Below are 19,864 nucleotides of genomic sequence, written 5' to 3'. Positions count from 1 at the left end.
AAGCGTGGAGACGGCTGATGGTGCATGAACAGCTTCCATTGCAGAGGAAGAAAATGTATGACAGACTAGTGGATGGCATTACTTTTACTCTGATTTTTGCCAACAACAAGGTCAAACAATTCACATGGAAGCTTTCACGGTGTGTAACTTCTTCTCATCTATAAAGCTGCATTATCTAATAATGGATGACAGTGATCGAAACCGTGACTTTTAGCAATAGAAACAGTGACTCCAGCGTCTTTTAGACTGTGACAATTCTCCATTTTCAATATAGGTAATCCCTCGTTGATTGTGGTTATTTTGCGAATTTCCGCAAAGTACTTGGACTTTGACATCATTAACTTGGGACTTGACTCCGACTTTAGTCTGATGACTTGAAAAGACTTGAGATTCTCGGTGAATGTGTTGAGTAAAGCCTAGGTCGACATCGGCTGTACGGACATTCAGATATTTCATACGTCCTCCTTGCGTGTGGAGCTCTTACTCCATCTTGGTCACCACAACTACCCTCTCCACGCACAAAACAAAAACAAAAACACAGCAATTTGAGGAATGCCAAAAACCTCACGGCCAAGGCTGTGATCTAGGCTTAATGTCAGGAACTGGTGCGGCACTGACCCCCAGATGCAGAGACAGGAACCCAGTGCAGGTAAAAAGGCTTTAATTACCGCAGAGCAGAAAAAAGGAAACTAGCAGAAGCATATAGCCAGAACACACATCCAGCAAAAAATGACGCCGCCGGCTGAACTAAGTCAAGGGAAACTTAAACTAGCGCCAGGTGCGCGTCATCAGGAAAGTAAAAGCAGCATAAAACACGGGACCAAACAGGAAGTCTAACAAAATAAGAGCCTACACCAAGGACATACAAAACATGCTCCAACAAGTCACGCCCCCCATTCCAGGTATTCAGTAGCATGATTGTCATATAATTTCCAGCAAGACAACATATTTTCCCTTTGAATCTGTCTCAGTGAATACGTCGATTAACGACCAATCAGCTTTATGAACAAAAAATGAATCTGTTGATTACATTTCTGTGCACTGACTAAATCCTAAAACTAAACTAAACTAAAAATAAAGCAATTCAAAATACATTTATGAGATTATATTGTTAAAAGGACATTTTCTTTGGGAGACAATTAACGGTACTTATGACTTGTAAGGACTCAAAAATGTCAAGCCCATGACTTCAGACTTGACTTGACCCGTCTTGTCTTGACTTGAGACTTGATTCGAGACTTGAGATTAAACACTCGAGACTTGCAAAACACTGACTTGCTCCCACCTCTGTTATCTCGTCAATAAAGCCCAGGTTACATCCAGATGTGATCCAGATATGACCGCTATTTACATATCAAATGGTAGATCACATCTAATCATGTTGGGAATATTGTGCTTATGTAGGCTGCTATACCAAGGAATTATCACTCTGGATAAAACTTTTATTTTTAGCCATTAACACACATTGACTTCAGAGGGGACACTTTTTTTAATGCAAAAGTACTTTTTAATTATGTCGGCAGAGTAGTGTTCCTAGATGCTGATTATGAGCACCAAATGTGCCAAAAATCTATCATCTGCCTCACTTGTTGGCTCCAATTTTGAGAGAAGAGAAGCTCAAACGCTTGCTTTAAAAGTTCTGGGTTTTCATATCTTGAAGGAAAAAGCGTATGATACCGCCGCTGATGAGCTAGATGAGCCCGCCCCATGTGTACACCACCACTTCCCAGACGACTATGCACCCACAAAACAGCGTGTTCCCTGTACAGCTTAATCAGACCACTTTTAAACGTAGAATATGGGACCTTTAAGCCTTGGTGGAGGTCTGCTTTTGATCACAGTGTGTTAGTTAGTTAGCAGGATTACACACAAACTGCACAATTTGATTGACATGAAATGTTATAAACTTTATAACATTTACCTTTATAATATAAAGGTCTAGTACATGTGCAGGACACATTACATTTTAGTGCAAATGTGGATAAAAATGCAGACAGACAGAGGAGGTACCGTATTGGCCCTGTTAGGAATGGAATGTTTTCCACTCTGGATGGCTAAGGCAACATGTATGTGCTTATCTACAACAGAGAGATGGTCATCCTTTTGTCTCCTGGCTGAAACGCCCAGCCTCCAAGCCAAAGATTAGTTGAAACCAGAGCAGACCAATACACCAACAAACAGTTAACGGTAACTTTCCTGATCATTGAGACCGCCTCCACAGCAGGCATATGAGGAAGAGGAACTAAGTTTCACTTTAGAGACCGCTTGGACCTCGCTAGACCTTGGTTGGGAGGCTGACCGTTCTCTCCAGCGCTGGCATTGCAATTGTTTGCATCTACTCCTTTTAATATTCAATTGTAAACCTTACTTCAGACTCTACCATTATTTTGCAGCTGGTAAAACAGGGGTGGGCAAACGTTTTGAGTCGCGGGCCGCATTGAGTTAGCAGAATTGGCCGGGGGGGCGAGACTACATATTTGATACATGCACACTAGTTTAAGTTTATAATTCTAACAGCCCACATGGAATTATTTGTCTTATTTTGTCTGTAGAAGTGTCATACGATCTGCTATATGTGCTTGTGTCCCTTTTTCCAGGACCACTTTTAACATCAGATCACATCAAATTTTACTTTTTTTTTTTTTTTTTAACTGAATAAGACACCCGGAATATGAACTGTGAAAGATAAAACATTTGATTCTTAAAGGGTATGTGAACGTCCCTTCTTTTTTACTTCCCAGTGCAGGGGGTAGTTTAAGTTGTGTGTCAGATTTGTTTGGCACCATGGGTGCGGTAGTTGTCTGGATCGCTGCATGTGAAAAGCTCCTTAAAATTGACTGACTCTGACTACTTGCAAGTCATGTTGCCGGCTTGTATGTTCAACGTTTAAATGAAATACTTCAGAAGCAACTGGCGGGCAGGATTCAAATGCTTGGCGGGCCCCTGGGGCGTAGTTTGCCCACCCTGTGGTAGAAAAATCTCACCCTGCTAAAAAGGAACAACTCGCATACAAGACGACTGAATATAAGAACTGCTTTTGGAGAAATATTTTTAAGCCCAAATCAAATTGAATCATGAATGAAGCAGTGAAATGACAACTGGTAGATTGCAATAAAAATGGATATCATATCTCTTTGACAGTTTCTTTGATGACTCAGCCTCATGGATAACCATTGTCTTAAAATTAGCATCCTAACTCTTCCGATGTTGTTCGCTAACTTGCTACAAACCTTTGACACACTTTTTATTCCAATGGGTCACTGTGTAGGGGTCGCATCTCTCCAGGTCATTGGTGTGAGTGACAGGAAGAAAAGCCTGGAGGAAGAGTAGCTTGGCGGCACCTGTTGTTTTGTAGAGTCCAAATATACTTTTTTTCTATAGAAAACTACTGTCTTACATTCAGGTCACTACTCAACCTCAACGCTCCTGTTTTCACCAGGAAACGACCCTTTCTGCTGACGCCGTCACTACTTTGTCCCCCCCATTCTGCGTCATCGGGGTTCATACAGAACAGAAAAAAGTCAGGAAACAGATTTGTTACGCATGCCTCTTTAGTTAGCGAAATGTCTCCTTTTACCAGTTGCGTCATGATGCAACCGTTCCCCTCTGCCCTAGGTTAATAAATGGTATGGTCCCATCCTTTCCCTAGTAAACCTACAGGAAGTGCCCTGCTAACACAAAAGCACTTGTGCTCTCTACTCAATCTAGATCCATTACTTTTTAACGTTGCACTACCATCCATGAAACACGATCCGGCCTTCCTAATGCAATGTTTTCCAAAGCAGTCTGCAGCAGAATCCCAACACAGCCACACGGGACACAAAGGTGGGAAGCAAAGCCCACTCTTGCCATTCATTTTCTGAGCTTTGAGCACATTTTGGAGCCACGAGGAAGGATGCCAGCCTCCTCTCCAGTCGTCTTTGATGTGCTTGTAGTGAGAGCTGCGCTCTGTAGAGGGCTGTGTAGAGCGTTGGTTCACTCTTGCATCACAAAGCAGGTGCAGCCATCATAGATGATATCATCCGCTTCCTTTTTGATGTGTCTTGCGCCTTGTGAGCCTGTCGGGAGGGAGGGAAGAGGGTGGGCGCCAACGCGGGTCGTATCGGCCCGTCGTGGTCTGCATTGACGAGTGCGGAGATGTGAAAGCGACGGAGGGCCCGTGAAGGGCGGCTCTTCAGCGTACTGATCAGAACACAAGTGGGCAGCGGTCACAGCCTGTGAAATGAATAGATGTGCGGCAGGAGAATAAATGAGTTTCTGATTCATTTCCTCTGTCAGATGAGAGCAGAACAAATGCTGAGAGCTTCACAGAGAGAGAGAGAGAGAGATGATGGGGGAGGGTGGTCTCTCTTCCTGCACGTGCCCTGTTCCTGGTCCTCTTGCTTTTTAAGAGGTTGGAGCCACATCCCTGCAAGACCAGCATACATACGACACAAGCTTAGCCCCGTCGATGTGTAGGCCGCAGAACACACGCACGCACGTGACATTGCTCCTGCAGCAAAAGTGATGCAGTGAAAATATGTAAAGATGTGATTCAGCTCTTCTCCACTCTCACATCATTCGGCACACAAAACAACCACACACACACACACACACACACACACAAAAAAAAGTTCCCTGACAGGAACACGAGAAGCATGATGAGCAGATTTGCACTTCCCGGGCGTTACGTAACACATCGCTCTGCCTTCTCTTCTCTTTCTTGGTTGCGTTGGAGAAGTGGCCCACTTATTATAAGGAGTCGTTCAAAGTGAGCGCTGATTTATTTGCCTGTGTGGCCAAGTCCCCGTGGAGAAAGAGAGTTTTCATTGAAGCATTTGGGGGTTTGGGCAGCCCTCAGGTAACCCTTACATAAAAGCATGATGCATTCAATGGCATTCTTTTATGCTGTAAATCTATGACAGCAGAGCTTGCTTAAGTCGGTCCCGCTTATGTCGTCAACTGGTCTACGATATGTCATCAAATCCCAGTTATTATTATTACAGGAGGAGCCCGGGTTACGTATGAGTTTTGGTGTAAAGTTTTCAGACCTTATACTAAAATTTAGGGCTGCAATTAATAATTACTTGTTGTTTCAATTAATCGAGTAATCTGTTATGCCCTAGAACAGGGGTGTCCAAATTTAATCCACTGAGAATTGGTTGAAATAGTTGGGAAAAAAAAACAACAACAACAACAGCAGAAATGGAAAAAACAACTCTAATTTTACAAGAATAAAGTCAAAATATTAAAAGAAAAAGTCGTATTCTCATGAGAAAAAAGGCTCAATTATACAAGAATGAAGTTGTAATATTATATAAAGTCATTTTAGTAGTATAGAATTGAAATATTAAAGAAAAAATATGTTATTTTTTTAAGTCGTAATATGAGAAACTAATGACAAAGTGGTGATTTTTGGAAAATTACGTTGGGGAAAAAGTTATAATATGAGAATAAAGTCATAATATTATAGGAATAAAGTCATAATATTTTAAAAAAAGAACATTTACAAAGTTTATTTAAGAAGAAAGTTGAAATATTTGGAAAATTGAAAAAAAAAAAACAACAGCAAAAATGAAAAAAGAAGAGCAAAGACAAAAGTTCGTACGAATAATACGCTTTTCACAAATGCCATAAAGTTAAGATGCACTTTTTTCTTGAAATATATATAACGTCTCAGCATATCTACATGTGTTGCTTTACAAAATATCAAAGTGGCCCTTGTAGCTTTTCATTTTTCACTATGTGGCCCTCGCTGGAAAAAGTTTGGACACCCCTGCCTTGCAGCAAGACGAGGCAGCTCTTCTGCCCCCTATAGCCCACACCGTGAATCACAGCACAGAACCATACACAATACTCCCGTCACTACAATATCCTATGAAAACAGAAGAATCCAAATAAAATATGCTCGCATGAAGGAAAACAATTTGACGGAACAAAGGCCCACTCTCCATATGTCCAAAGTAAATATGCAAGTAATGGTTCGTTTCGCTTTGGATTTCCGCTATACAGTATTGACAACTGCCTGTGTCGAGGTCAGCCAGTCCAAAAGGCGTCAAGATAAGCGTGTTCCACAGTATTGTGAGGAAAGCCACAGCACAGGCTTGAATAAAACATCACCTTATTTGCCTCTTACTGTGCATTAGAGATTACTATCTTCCATCTATTTTATTCTATTTTTCTATCCATTGCCTCGTCACACATGGCTGCGAAGGATGGAGGTTAAATCCCAACCGGGAAGGGCAAATGTCGGGCAGCATAGCTTATTAGAGATTCCGTAGGAAAGTGCTACCTGACTCGTGTTGGGGTTAAGCCGTTCATCCGTCAATGTCGTGCCACTTTGCTCATGAATATTAGTGACCTGTCGCTGCTCCTGATCCCATCAGGCTCAAAGGCCAACTGACATGTCTGATACGTGATACAATGCATGTGCGGAATACAATAATAGTCACCTCATTTCCCGGCCATGATGTTAAACAATGGAAAATCTCTTAATCCTTAATCCCAAATCGCCTGAAAATCAACAACATGACACTGATCTGTCAGTGTTTATACCACCCTTAACGCAGCTGAACACTCCCGAGGTTGTCTGTTTCAGCATTTGACCAAATCGCAGGGGAGAGGTCACACAAAAGTGCCGTATTGCATCAAGTCAAGGGAGACCTCAGAATCCAACCATGAAAAGGATGAATTCTGTCTTTTTCTTTGGCTTTTGTGTGACACCAGCCTCAACCAGGGGCTAAGACAAACACACAAAGTGCAAAGTGCAAAGAAAGTAATATTCATATTTATCAATGTTAATATAGTTATGTTACACATTACACATTACGACAACCATGATATGTTAGTTAAAATATAGTTATGTTAATATTTAAGAATTTTTTTCATATTCACACTTGTTAGTAGCAAGGATAAATATGAAAATAAAAATCCTGAGCAAGATAAAGTCCTTAAAATCCTCGTGCATTACCTAACAACGCTTTTACTGTCATTGATAAGAACATTAAGCAAAATTTAATGTAGCTGACCACTTTAATACGCACATCTTTTTTTTTTTTAAGTAAAAAAAAAAGTTTTAAAAAAGTTTAAAAATTAAAAAAATAAAAATATTAAATTAAATTAAAAAAATTTTTAAAAATTAAATTAAATTAAAAAAAATTAAAAAATAATAATTAAAAAAAATAATAATACGCACATCTGACAGCAGTGCTACTGTAAAGAGCATCTGGCTCTTGTTGTTGTGTGTATATCGTATATGAAGAAGGCTGACACCTTCGGTAGTTTTGATAAACACTGTGTACTTTCCTCCCACTCTTCTCTGCCCCACTCAGGAGCTCCGCTTCATCCTCTGCCACACCGTGCTGACAAATTAGTTTTTGCCGCCGTCTTCCTGAATCAACGTGCGCATGCTCAGTAACATAGTCCAATAGTCCATTGCATGACAAGGGAGGGGGAAGAAGTCGAATCGATCATGATAGATTATGTATTTTCATGTTGTTTTAAGCACGTGAATTAAGACTAAAACAGTAAAGAGACGTTTAGGCGCCCCTGGAAATATCAGGGCCCTAGGCAATTGCCCGTGTTTGCCTAATGGTAGGTCCGCTCCTGTATACTGTATAGTGTATAAGACAGCGAACCAAACATCTCTACAGCGTAATATGACTCTAATGTATACTATCGCTTTTTGGCACAAATGTGGTAGGTGATGAGGATATTTGTAACAGATTGACATTTAGTGACACACGACGGCATGAAAATGATCATCAGGTCCTTCCAGGAGCATACCTGGCTCTCTCCATGGTGTCCTTGGCTAAGTAGATGTACCAGTAGACGAGGTTGAAGAGTGCAAAGGTCAGGGGGAAGAGGATGCGGGCGTACTTGTCGATGGGGCTGGTCCCAGCCAGCTGTGGGATTTGTGGAAAAGCTGAGCCCTGTTGAAGGAATATCGGCAGGGGCGGAGCCTCTGCTGGTTCGCTGGGACACATTGAGTGGTTTCTCCTCTTCAGGCCTTCTTGAGGGCCGGTGGTGGACTGCTGAGAGGTGGTGGGGGGGGGGGGGGGGGGGGGGGGGTAAAATGCTGTTAGTGTTTATCCAGTCAGCCAGCCAGCGTGTGTATGGAGTGCAGTGTTAGTGGTGTCATGTACACGAGGCTGTGAGTATTGTTTGTTCCCACAGAAGCTTTCTCCCAATGGCATGCCAACAGCCATATAGAACACAGCAGGTCATCTGATGGATGCCCATTGGATGCTGGCAGATTATCCAGGGAGGAGTGCTGTAGTTCTTCTCACACTGAGGCTATTTTTAAAACATCTAACCATGAGCCCCGCACGTGAGACACATCCCAAGAGGACGCCACGGTGGCTTACTGTATTAGCATAAAGCCTATAGCCACAGATGAGAGCTCTACAATGGAACATATTACTATTTAATGTGTAGTGTGCCCGGAATGGGAATAATGGAGGAGGCGAGGGATGATTATGGAAGTTGGAAATGCATTTTAAAAGAAAGAAACCTTTTTCTGAAGCATGGCCTGTTTTCACTGTAGCTTCCTGTTCATCATTAATATTCTCAGCAGCACAGAAGAAACCAAGGTTCGCCATTGGTAGCGACCATGTTCATGCATAAAAAAATCTGAGGGCCGTATGTTGCGTTTACAAATGAAGGATTTTAGGACATTTAATGACGTTTAATACATGAGCAAAGTGAATCGAGAGTGTAGCTAACTGGCAAAAGCATTAGGTACACTTGCACAATCTAATGAAGATTACTAGGCTTGCATGTCTGACAAAGCATTTTGAGCATAACCCATGGGGGGGTTGCCACAGATGATGATTTATAGCGGTGAAAAAGTGATGACACTCCATGGTCATTTTCATTTTGCAGTTTTTGAGTCATCTTGCAAACACACCAACAGATGGTGACAACAATACTTGTTTTGATTGGAAGCGAATCACGTTTTAAGTTCCATTAACTTTGCAGCGGCAGCTTTTAAAATCATGTTTTGTCATGTTTTTTAATTATATACTAAAAACAATATTTGTGTGAAAAGCCAGTATTTACCAGATTTATCCTTGTTCAGACCTTCGGTCATTTGCTCAAACAACATTTGGGAAGTCGCAAACATGAAAACTGAAGCGGCAAAGTTAGTGTTTGTTGGCGCTCACCGAAATTGTGTCTTCATCGTCGCTAGCTGTCGCTAGAACCTCCAGCTTGTCTTGCCGGACTTTCTTTTTCTTCAGGTGGTTGGCCTGCAGCGTGGCAAAGTAGTTAACAGCTGCAAACTCGACAAGGGCCGATGCCACAAAGGCGAAACACACGGCGATGAACCAGTCCATGGCTGTGGCGTAGGCTACTTTGGGCAGTGACTGGCGGGCACTGATGCTCAAGGTGGTCATTGTTAGCACTGTGGTGATGCCTGGGGGGAACAAAGCACATATCAAGGGAGAGAAAAAACATCTGAGATGTTTTTATCAAGCATAAGGAGATGTTCTATTATAACGCCGGTATTCATTTCCTGAAATGCCTTCCTTTTCCATTTCTTGCGAATGCTGGTGTTGTTATTGTCATTTGCACTGCTCTCTGATTTTCAGGGTGTCCCAAAAATGTACAGTGTTCCCTCACTACATCGGATTATTTAATGTGCAATTTTTCATGTTTTTTTTTTAACAGCGCATTGTGTTCTGCGTCCTTGTGGTGTATAGGAGCAATCTATCCGTGCTCTGTTGTTTGTGTCTGTTATTGAATTTACTACTGCTACCATTAGAGGGTGTTGTATACTCATGTGAGTTGAAAACATGCGCAGCGCCACCTCGTCTCAGTATTTAAGTACACGTACGAGCATATAAGGAACCCACAGTAGACAATAGCCAGCTAAATATAGAGCCACAACTGTCCTTACTGGCTAAGGGAGAACCCGCCCATTGTGTTCTGTGTCCTGATTGACTGTAGACCATTGTCAATCAATCTCCTTCGTGCCGTTTCCTGTTGTGGTCAATGGTGGCTAGCAAACTAGCTAACTGTGTCAGCTGCTTGCTAACCGCCAATAAACAATAGAAGAAGAAGCTAACCCCCTACGGAATAAATTAATCTTCAAGGAGTAGGACGAGGAGGAGGAAAATACGACGGCAGCAGCAACCTGTTTTAACAAGGATACAAAAAAGCTACAGCCGAAAGGCGCCAGGACGGGGGACGTCGCATGAGTCACTTAATAATTTCTTGTGTCCAACCTAGTAGATTGATCATTCACATTCACACAAAATTTGAACTTTGAGAGTGTTTAAACAAGAGAGATATGTGAGAAAATGTTAACGGCTGTCTGAAAAAAGTGTATAAAGTGTATTGTGAGGGGTTTCACAGCCTTTAACATACATAATAATTGTAAACAAATAAAGTTGGCTACTTTGCGGATTTCACTTATTGCTGGCTGTTTTGGGAACCTATCCCCCGTGATAAACGAGGGAACACTATACACTTGCTGCAAAAGTCTGTCATGCCAAGTATTGGAGAAGACTTTGAAGAAGTGGAGTTTAATTTTCAGCAAGATGGGGCACCCCCACACTACCATCGCAATGTTATGGAATGAATGGATGGATGGAAAACGTGTTAAATGTACTGCATGTACAGTATATATCTACATATTATAATCTTAACACAAGATATATTATATATTTTTAAATACATATGATATATTAGAGATTTTTTGAATGTCTTTCTTTTTTCATTTAATCATAGTAGTGATATGTGACTTTTTTTTTTTTTGAAGTGTAAAATGGGTTAACGTGATCTCAATTTGTACAACACCAACAACGGTAACTTAAGAGGTGTGGTCCCTTTCTAATCAAAACATGCAACGCGGATGCATGCCTATTGTCGCATGTTAGAAATGGCAGGTGACATACCAGCCACTGTACGTGCAGGAACAGACTCCTTGTTGATCCAGAAAGAAACTTGTGACAGCACGACAACCATGATAAGTGGGATGTACGTCTGGATGAGGTAATATCCCAGCTTCCTCTGCAGGTGGAAATGGACCACCTGCACAGAGTAGTGACCTGTAAGATAAACAGCATTTGTGAAGACAGCAGCCCTGAGGGACAGAGCGAGGGTGAGTGCACAATCAATGCCCTTGCTTGCTCTTGAAACTAAATAGCTGCTGGGGCATAGGGCTATATAGAAAGTGTTTGTACTGCACTAACATCACACATAAAAAGGATGGAGAGAGCGCAAGAGGGAGGAGGTGGCCTCCAGTGTCATTATGCACAACGTTGCTCTGTCTAAACACATGCATGCTTTCACAAACCAAAAATAAGCTGACACACACACACATACACACACACACACACACACACACACTGATTCTCTGCCTGCTTGATGAATGACTATCACAGCTCAGTCGTTTTTCAGGATTCTGCTAGGTTCACCACAGCAGGGGAGCATTTCTTCATCTGGTGAAAAGACAAAATGCTCTTGCACGTTGCCATCTTTACTCTCTGTCTATGCATCGCTTAGAGCTTTAAAGCCTGTACTGTAGTTGCTAAAGGCACACCATTAGGCTCGACCACGTGACATATCCTGGAGGGGTGCCCGATACATTACAGTTAGCTCGCAAGCCAGAATAGCATACTTTTCAGTTACTTGAAGGCATCAAGACCCACAAACAAACAGCTAGTGAAGGCCTGGTGACTCATTCGCATGAGGGAAAGTCATGATTTGGGTCAACAGACTTTGGCTTTAAGTGATGGTTACACAATTACAATTATGCAAATTGTGCGCCTGAAAAAATGGGTCCGCTACATAAAATGGCTATAATTATTTTTGTGAAATCTCCTAAATTTAAAGTTAATCTTATCTTGTTTTATTTCAAATCCATTGGTGTCCATTGGTTTACCCTTACATGTGTGCTTCTATTCATGGACAATACAGTGCCTCATGTATCAGTACTCTGCTGTTGTATACTGTGCATGTGCAATTGCACATACAGAGCTCGTTACACATTACTTTATACAAACAGAATAGGTACCGTGTGTACCTATTCCAATGCATACTTCATATTTTGTTGTATTTTTTTGACAATCTGACATAACTGACTTTATTTTGTGCACATATACGGTGCTGTATTGCCCCCTTCCTGATTTCTTATTTTGTTGGATGTTTGTCACAGTTAAATGTTTCAGATCATCAAACAAATTTCAATATTAGGCAATGACAACACAACTGAACACAAAATGCAGTTTTTATTATTAAGGGAGAAAAAAAACAATCCAAACCTATATGGCCCTGTGTGAAAAAGTGATCGCCCCCCTGTTAAAACATACCTTAACTGAGATTAATTGAGATCGATCAGTCTGGAAATTGTTATAAAGCCATTTCTAAAGCTTTGAGACTCCAGCGAACCACAGTAAGAGCCATTATCCACAAATGGTGAAAACATGCAACAGTGGTGAACCTTACCAGGAGTGTCCCTCCAACCAAAATTACCCCAAAAGCGCAGCGACGACTCATCCAAGACGTCACAAAAGACCCCACAACAACATCCAAAGAACTGCAGGCCTCACTTGCCTCAGTTAAGGTCAGTGTTCATGACTCTGGGCAAAAACAGCCTGCATGGCAGAATTCCAAGACTAAAACCACTGCTGGACAAAAAGAACGTTAAGGCTCGTCTCAATTTTGTCAGAAAACATCTAGCAAAAGTAACTTCAAGTCAAAATTTGGAGTACGAATCATTTTGGGCTTAACTGCATAAGTAATATTCTGCATGGTATACCTCTTACAAAATACACCATTGCACTGATTAGACATGTTTATCTGATGTGTTGTACATAGAAATACTATAAATACAGTATCTATCCATCTACTGTATGTGTGGAGTGTGCCTAGTACCTGTGTTTGACTTGAAAACCTCACTGGACAAAGTCTGTCCCACCAGATCATACTGCAAAAGACTCATGGACTCTTTGGGACAATCCACAGACGCTATTGGGCCCTTCCTCCAGGTGAAAACTATTTCACTGCTGGTGTAGGCATCTGAAAAGTCATTTTTTGCCAAATAAAAAAGTGAATATTTATTTTACTCACTGTGTTGATCATAACCATGTGTGTTACTCACAGCTGCCAAACCTGAGAGGACAAGCGTGACCATCCATGGGGAAGTCCATAAGCCTCATCGGACACTCTGCCCTTATTGTCAGTCTAACAAAAAGAAGGCAAACAGGAATCAATTTGTTGTCCATGAATAATAACCTATGCAATGTATAGGCTCACTTCATTGTGTAGAGGACAGTCCCATTTTGCATAATACGAAAAAGCTTGTTAGGTGTGGTCATGTTGTGGGAAATGGACTTTCTGGAGTTGCGGAAAAATGTGTCCGGTGTCCAGATCTTGTCTACCATGAGGTTGTTCAACCGTAGGATTTCAATGGGACCCTCAAATTTAAGCCTTTCATCAACCCACATCTGTCGAAAGAACATGTCCACGGTGTATTCCTGAAATGCAAACAAGTTGGAATGAATTCAAAAAACGTCTATAACTTGGGGTGCTCCAATCAATCGGCTGCCGATCGGCATCGGACGATTTCTGTGAAAAATCACGAGATCGGCATATGCCGATACATGCCTTTCAACGATGATCACAAAAGCCGATCACCTGTGGCTAGCACTCTTGCAGCCCGCAGCGATCCTTTCGTGCAGTGTCTCAATTTACCTAACATCTTTGGCAGTTAAACATTTGACGGAGAAGTGTGAATTTTCGAGGCTTACGGTGTGATCATCAGTTATATAATGTAACATATAATGTAATATAATATATATTATGTAGCCATGTGGCTAACACTCGCGCATTTGTGTGTGACAGTCAGAAGGCTAAGCTAATATCCTGAAAAATAATTGAATTCATCGGACGAGCTGACCAATCTTTCTCAGCAGTGGAAGACACCGAGTTCGCAGAGGCTCCGTGTCCATGTGATTTCAGTCCTGGATGATTGGTGTGGGAATCGGCAGCATGAAACCCTGATTGGAGCATCCCTAGTTATAACCTGTTCACTAGCATGTATCATAACACCTGTAAGTCATTTCAACTTTCTCTCTTTGCAGAAACAAGACCTGTCAATGACAGTTGCTTGTCACTCATTAGATAATCATTAATCAGTCCATTAAGCCCTCCGTGGCTGACATGTTGTCATATTGATTCAGAAGCCTTCACTAATGGCGTTATAGAGCTGGTCAAACAGATTACAGCTCATTAGATGGTCTCGTGGCAGGATGCCCAAAAGGCAGGCAGTCATTGGTCACTGTCGTGAGTTTTTTGGTGTGTGTCTCGCACTACTGTCACCACACCTCCTCGTACCATATCAACATCTGACACAGGTCCAAAGCTTGTGACAAAGATGTCTGTTTTCACTTCTGTAATGCCGCCTGGAACACAAACCAAAAATGCACAACAATACAAGATCATGCAAATAATGTGTATTGTAGATATGCAAGGTGTTGTGTCTATGGGTACCTCCGGATCCAGGTCGTAGCCTGTTGTCATAACCATCCAAAAGCCGATCCAGAATGCGAGTGATGTTGTCTGAGTAAATCCTCTCATTTGCATTTGCGTTAGCTAGACTGAAAATAACAAAGTACAACATTCAATGTTTTAAATGTCTGGCAAATGTTTGACAAGACTTACCTTATCCGGCAGACACAGGCAAGAAGGCAATACAGGAAAGGAATGGCCATCTTTAGAAATAAATGCTCCAAAACTAACTTTTCAGATCATAAATATGTTTTAAAAAGTAAGTAAAAGGAGCAGAAAGCAAGGTGGGTCCTTATTGGTGCTGTGACCTGTACTTGTGCATAGGGGCACTATAGACATCAGGAAAGGACTTGTAATCCAATTATAAGATTAGTAAATCCTCTCCATTTTTAGACAAACTGTGTATTCTTTTGGATTTTTCCATAAATAATAATCAGTAGGCAATCTAAAATGGGGACTACAGAGCGGTTGGTGAAAATTAGCTTTCAAACGTAGAAAAAGCCTCGAGTAAATCATAACAAGGCTGTGTTGTGTGGAATGGACACTAGATGGCAACGTAACCTTACACACAACCGGAAATGACATCACTACTATGTGAGGAAGAATACCTGTACATTTGGCCAGATTCTGTAGCAACGCAACTAATCAAGAAAACCAAACATTCAAGATGTTCGCAACTGTCATATAGATATTACGGTAAATTATAATAGCAAATTACCTCTACGATCAGAATATCAAATTGAATCCGCGACATGTCGGTGCACTTCGACGAGAGGAGCGGGGTGGTCCCCTGTCAGACAAGCTGGGGTTCATGGAGCCAAACTATGGAGGAGGTCTTTGTCGAAGTCAACGTTCCTCCGGGGACGTCTGCTAAAGAAGTGAAATGTCATTTGGGAGCCAGAGACATCGAGCTGCACGTCAAAGGGAAAGAGGTTATCAAGGTAGACCCTGGTCATTGTGGGAATGCTGTATTCGTAAAAGCTTGTCACGAGTACAGCGCGACTGAAAGTATATAGTTTATCTTGTTTGTAATAACAAGAAAACAACAGCATATACTTAACCGACACCCACACAACCTTGTGGAAGAAAACGTTGAATTTTGGAGCTGAACATTGTGAAATAGTTGCATGAATTGTATTTATGTGATGACCGACTACCACTTCTTCTTCCCCTTGTGTACGTTGGCATTTGCGAGTCATTACCGCCACCTACAGGGCCGGAAGCGGAAATAATGTATTTTTCTAACCTGAGCACGCCCAAAAATCGAAATACCATTTTATGCATTAAATAATTGTAAAATCACAATATTTTCTGCTTTTTTCTATTTATTTTATTCAAGTTGTGGTTTAATTTTCATATTTATAAATTAGTTTAAGAAACACCCTCTTTACATTTTGTAATTGTTTTGACAGGGGAGGTTGTTTGGCACAACTGTGTCGGATGAAGCTACATGGACTCTCGGTAGGACGAGCACATACATTGATCCAGCCTACTCTACAGATGAGTCTCCTATGTCACTCATGTTTTTTTTTGTAGAAGATAAATGTCTCATCCGAATTGTCCTGATGAAGACCAACAGAGAGGCTGGGAACTGCTGGTCTTCCTTGTTAGAGGGAGAGTACTGTGCCAATGCTTGGGTCCAGGACCAGATGCAGAGAAAGCTCACGCTGGAAAGGTTCCAGCGAGAGGTTAGTGGTTTTAATGCTAAACTGTTGCACACCAAGTTCATATATTGGTCACTCGGCTTCTTCCACTGGCAGCTATGAATTCACTGAATATTTCCTCTACAGAATCCCGGATTTGACTTCAGCGGTGCAGAGATTTCTGGAAACTTTGCTGGTGGTGGTCCAGACTTCTCCAGCTTACAGAAGTGACTTGCCTACATAATTTAATACTGAGGTTGTCAGGTTGGCCTAATGAGTATCCACAGCACAAAGGAACTGAAACTGTAGACTGACTAGATCTGATGATGTAGGAAGCCAAGTTTCACTGCCAATGGATGTTACTTTGAGATTGTCCCACCAGTCTGGTCCTGATGCAGAAGTAGCTCATGTTTGAGTGTACTACAGAGGACAAGTGTTGACAGTAGACACGCTGGTGTTGCTTTTGAAGCGACAAGCACTCAAAGATAGCTTTTCAATAAAGTTTTATTGAAAGGTACAAGTACATTTGGAGATAGTGTTTTCAGTCCTTTTGAATGTATTTTTGGAACTAAAAGTGACACTTGTCATACAACACAAAGAAATTGGAAAAGGAAATGCAATGCAAATTCCATTGTCTTCGTAATTGAAAACGTGTGGCGCTTCACTCTGTGCCATCAAATGTATCAAATGGAGAAAAAAAACCCTCATCTTCAAACGCTGATGACCGCTCACGTTAAGTGAATGTGGCGGTTTCACCAATAGCTTTAACTTGCTCTTTGAAAAAAAGAAAAAAAAAACACCTTGGGTAGGAGTGTGCATTCAAGACAGCTTAGCAACCTAGGGTGGAAGTTAAGGATTTTGGGCCCGATTTCTTGGTTCCATATTTTTGTTTCTCAAAATCCTTCTCCCTCCTCTTCCACATGGTGGACTGAGGACCTAGGTGGTTCAATACTTTGAGCTTAAAACAAACAACCCGTTCCAGGAAATACCAAACACCATGGTACGGATTCAAACAAGGACATACTTGTGCACTCGCACACCCGCGGAAATAGAAGTGACAGGATAGTTGTCTGTTAAGTAGGAAAACTGTTTTAACTTAGAGAACGCCATCTCACTGTTGAGGCTCTTTAAGTTAAAAAAAAAAAAAAAAAAAAAAAAGCCTAATCACCTGAAAAGGTACATCCAATCAGAGAATAAGGTAATTTCGGGTCAGGTGATGGCATGGTGGCCAAGACTTTTAACAAGCTGACTCAGGTATGGTGGGAAGATGAGTGATCTTGTAGTAGCTGTGCTTAAGCTGACGAGCCGTTCTTCCCGAAATTGTCCAGCGAAGCCTCTGGCTGTTGGGCCTGGAGCACTTGGTGGTGGCGTATTCAGCCAGGCATTTCCCCACCAACTCCCGCACACACACAAGATCGCCATCTTTGAGCTGTAAACAAACGCGTTTAACAGTTAAAACGGAAGAACAGTTTGTTGTGGTAATACTTGAACCACTTACATGCAGTGGTATCCAATAAGACCTCCTACAATGTTACTTACAGTCAGTATCTTATGCAGATTGTTCAGGGCCTCAGAAATGTTCTCCCTGTGCTCTGGGTCATGTTGGTTGTCAACCTCAAGACACAAGAGAGCCATGGCAAGCAGAGATGGCTGCAGACGAACCGAAGAAACAGGATACTCACTTTAACAAGTGACAATAAGTGTGCAATAAAACCTCACTTCATGACATGTGGTCAGAAGATCAGGAACCTCCCAGCCATTTCGGCCTTCAATACAAAAGCTCCAAGAAGCCTCAGGTTCATATTGCCAAATAGCAATATGTTTTATTTCAGCACACATATGAAAATCATTTCTCAAGATGCACCCTTAAAGTTCGCCTCCTTAGCTGCTGACACATGCTAGAATGCCCATAATGTTACTCCATGTTGTTTTTTAGTGCGGCTTCACTGTATTTTGGTCTGTTTTCATTTATTTATTTTACCATGGTAAAAGAAACCGAACAGGGGTGGGAAACCATGTTTACAAGCCCTTTTAATGAATTCAAACGCGAGCGAACAAACTCACGATGTGAAAGCACCCTCAGTATTTAGCAGGACACCTACCTTCAATTTGGAGAAGACAAAAGAGCAGTGGCAAGCTTTCAGTTGAGCCTCCAGTCTCTCGAGGCTCAGGAAGTTCTCACTGTTAAAAGACAAATCTTTAAGAATAACCACTTTGACCATATTTATATTCTAAATGAATTCATCTGCTGAATAAAGACATGCATCCAAAAATCTACAGGTCCCAAATACTTCTAGCTACTGTTCTCTTTTCAGTGCCATGTCTAGTTGAGCGATGTTGATGTGCTGACTTGTCCTCACCTCTCAGTGCCAAGCTGCTCCTGGACATGGCTGTGAAAGAGGCGGAGGAAGCGGAGGGCAGTGGGCGCCTTCACCTTCCAGTTGACTTTCTCCATAATGATCTTCTCCATCCGCATCATGTCAGACACGGTGAAGCGGTTCTGACTGATGCGGATCAGGTCGTTGGCGAGGGGGACATTTTTCTTGTCTTCCGAGGACTTCACAGCGATGTAGAAGCAGCAGAGACCCACACAGGACAGGTGCTTTGGTTGTATCTGCAGAGAGCAGGCATTGAGAACTGTGGAACATTTGGTAACCGTCAACAAGACCTGAATTTCAGGTGTTACTGTACAAACCTTCATGACCGAGAGGAAGCGGTCTAGCAGGCTGATGGCCAGAGAGAAAGTGTCAGAGCTGAAACCAAAGAACCTGGTCAGAGTGAGCAGGTCCTTCACCTCCAGCTCTCGGAGTCTGGTCGTCATCCTCAGTCCATTATCCTGTGCACTCTCAATGATCCTCAAACCACTCAGTTTTGGCTGGAAGCGGCCCTCCAGGTCTGTTAAGGCCTTCAATTGGACTGCAAAAGGCAGTGCTGTAGGTCCTGTCACCGTGTCAATCATCTATGTGGACATCACAAAAAGTTATTAATCATTCATTTTCTTCTTCTTTACGCAAATAGCCTATTCCCTCAATACAACTTAACAGTACATATAAATCTCTTTAAAGCTTTTCTGTGATAGTACAGAGGAAAAGTGTGCTGATGGTCACACATATCTACCATGGCTGCTTAGTACAAAATATCTAAAGCAACAATAAGCCCACATCACAATAATAAAAGAATGGAATGTACACTTGTAACTCAGATGTTTAGTGTTGTGTAATGTGAGGAGACTCACCTCTCAGGCAGAGTCAATGGTGAGTGCGCCATTTATAACTTTCAAATTTAACCACCTATTTAAATGTGGTTAACAGTTAATACTCTGCTCATCTCGTGCAGCTAAAATACACAATTACACCGCTCTGCGGTTTTATACCTCTGCAAACTACAATCACATTTACAGGGTTATTTGATATCTCTGTAAAAGTTGGTTATAATGTTTCATACATGTCACGTATTCAATCATATTAGTGCAGTTGTGTAAATATCGACTCCCAATATGATAAATGAACACTATGGGGTGTGACAACCAGCTTTGTGTACGTCCAGTTTGCCCTGCAGACGTGACTTTTCACAGCCAAGTTATTCTTGTGACTTAATGCAACTCAGCAGCTGTCAAACTGGACTTAAATGGAGTGGGGGTGGGGGCAGCATAGATACGTCACAGGCACGGATCTAAAACGTTTCGAATAAATGCAGGTATCGCGTATTTCAAGTTAATGTAGGGAAAT

General features: G+C 41.8%; 3 protein-coding genes across 7 annotated transcripts in view; 1 reads left to right on the top strand and 2 right to left on the bottom strand.

The window, feature by feature from the left end:
* Positions 1–93: 93 nt before the first annotated feature.
* On the bottom strand, positions 94–15,646 carry gabra6a (gamma-aminobutyric acid type A receptor subunit alpha6a). Of its 5 annotated transcripts, none has more exons than XM_054792628.1 (10): positions 15,212–15,644; positions 14,476–14,582; positions 14,320–14,387; positions 13,240–13,460; positions 13,085–13,167; positions 12,859–13,002; positions 10,878–11,030; positions 9,144–9,394; positions 7,765–8,012; positions 94–4,408 (listed from the first exon to the last, which is right to left on the bottom strand). In XM_054792628.1, the coding sequence occupies exons 3-10, from the start codon at positions 14,320–14,322 to the stop codon at positions 4,387–4,389; spliced, it is 1,125 nt and encodes a 374-aa protein (XP_054648603.1). In that variant the 5' UTR covers positions 14,323–14,387; positions 14,476–14,582; positions 15,212–15,644; the 3' UTR covers positions 94–4,386. The 5 variants fall into 5 exon arrangements, with proteins under 5 accessions (XP_054648603.1, XP_054648602.1, XP_054648601.1 ...); XM_054792627.1 differs by lacking the exon at positions 15,212–15,644 and adding an exon at positions 14,647–14,926 and having other exon boundaries at positions 7,765–8,009; XM_054792626.1 differs by lacking the exon at positions 15,212–15,644 and adding an exon at positions 14,647–14,922.
* Positions 15,079–19,138, top strand: nudcd2 (NudC domain containing 2). The gene is made up of 4 exons (XM_054792653.1): positions 15,079–15,434; positions 15,906–15,954; positions 16,030–16,181; positions 16,284–19,138. Exons 1-4 carry the CDS (start codon positions 15,246–15,248, stop codon positions 16,365–16,367), a joined length of 474 nt encoding a protein of 157 aa, XP_054648628.1. The 5' UTR covers positions 15,079–15,245; the 3' UTR covers positions 16,368–19,138.
* Positions 16,623–19,864, bottom strand: part of ccng1 (cyclin G1) — a 3,719-nt gene continuing 477 nt past the window's right edge. Inside the window, exons 2-6 of the mRNA XM_054792650.1 lie at positions 18,832–19,095; positions 18,497–18,750; positions 18,239–18,317; positions 17,676–17,786; positions 16,623–17,565 (exon numbers count right to left, since the gene is read on the bottom strand). Coding sequence (XP_054648625.1) covers positions 17,374–17,565; positions 17,676–17,786; positions 18,239–18,317; positions 18,497–18,750; positions 18,832–19,095 — 900 coding nt within the window. The 3' untranslated portion in view covers positions 16,623–17,373. The remainder of the gene's footprint in view (positions 17,566–17,675; positions 17,787–18,238; positions 18,318–18,496; positions 18,751–18,831; positions 19,096–19,864) is intronic.

This window comes from Dunckerocampus dactyliophorus, chromosome 11 (assembly GCF_027744805.1).
Source record: "Dunckerocampus dactyliophorus isolate RoL2022-P2 chromosome 11, RoL_Ddac_1.1, whole genome shotgun sequence".
Lineage (NCBI taxonomy): Eukaryota > Metazoa > Chordata > Actinopteri > Syngnathiformes > Syngnathidae > Dunckerocampus > Dunckerocampus dactyliophorus.
This window is presented reverse-complemented; position numbering and strand designations above follow the sequence as displayed.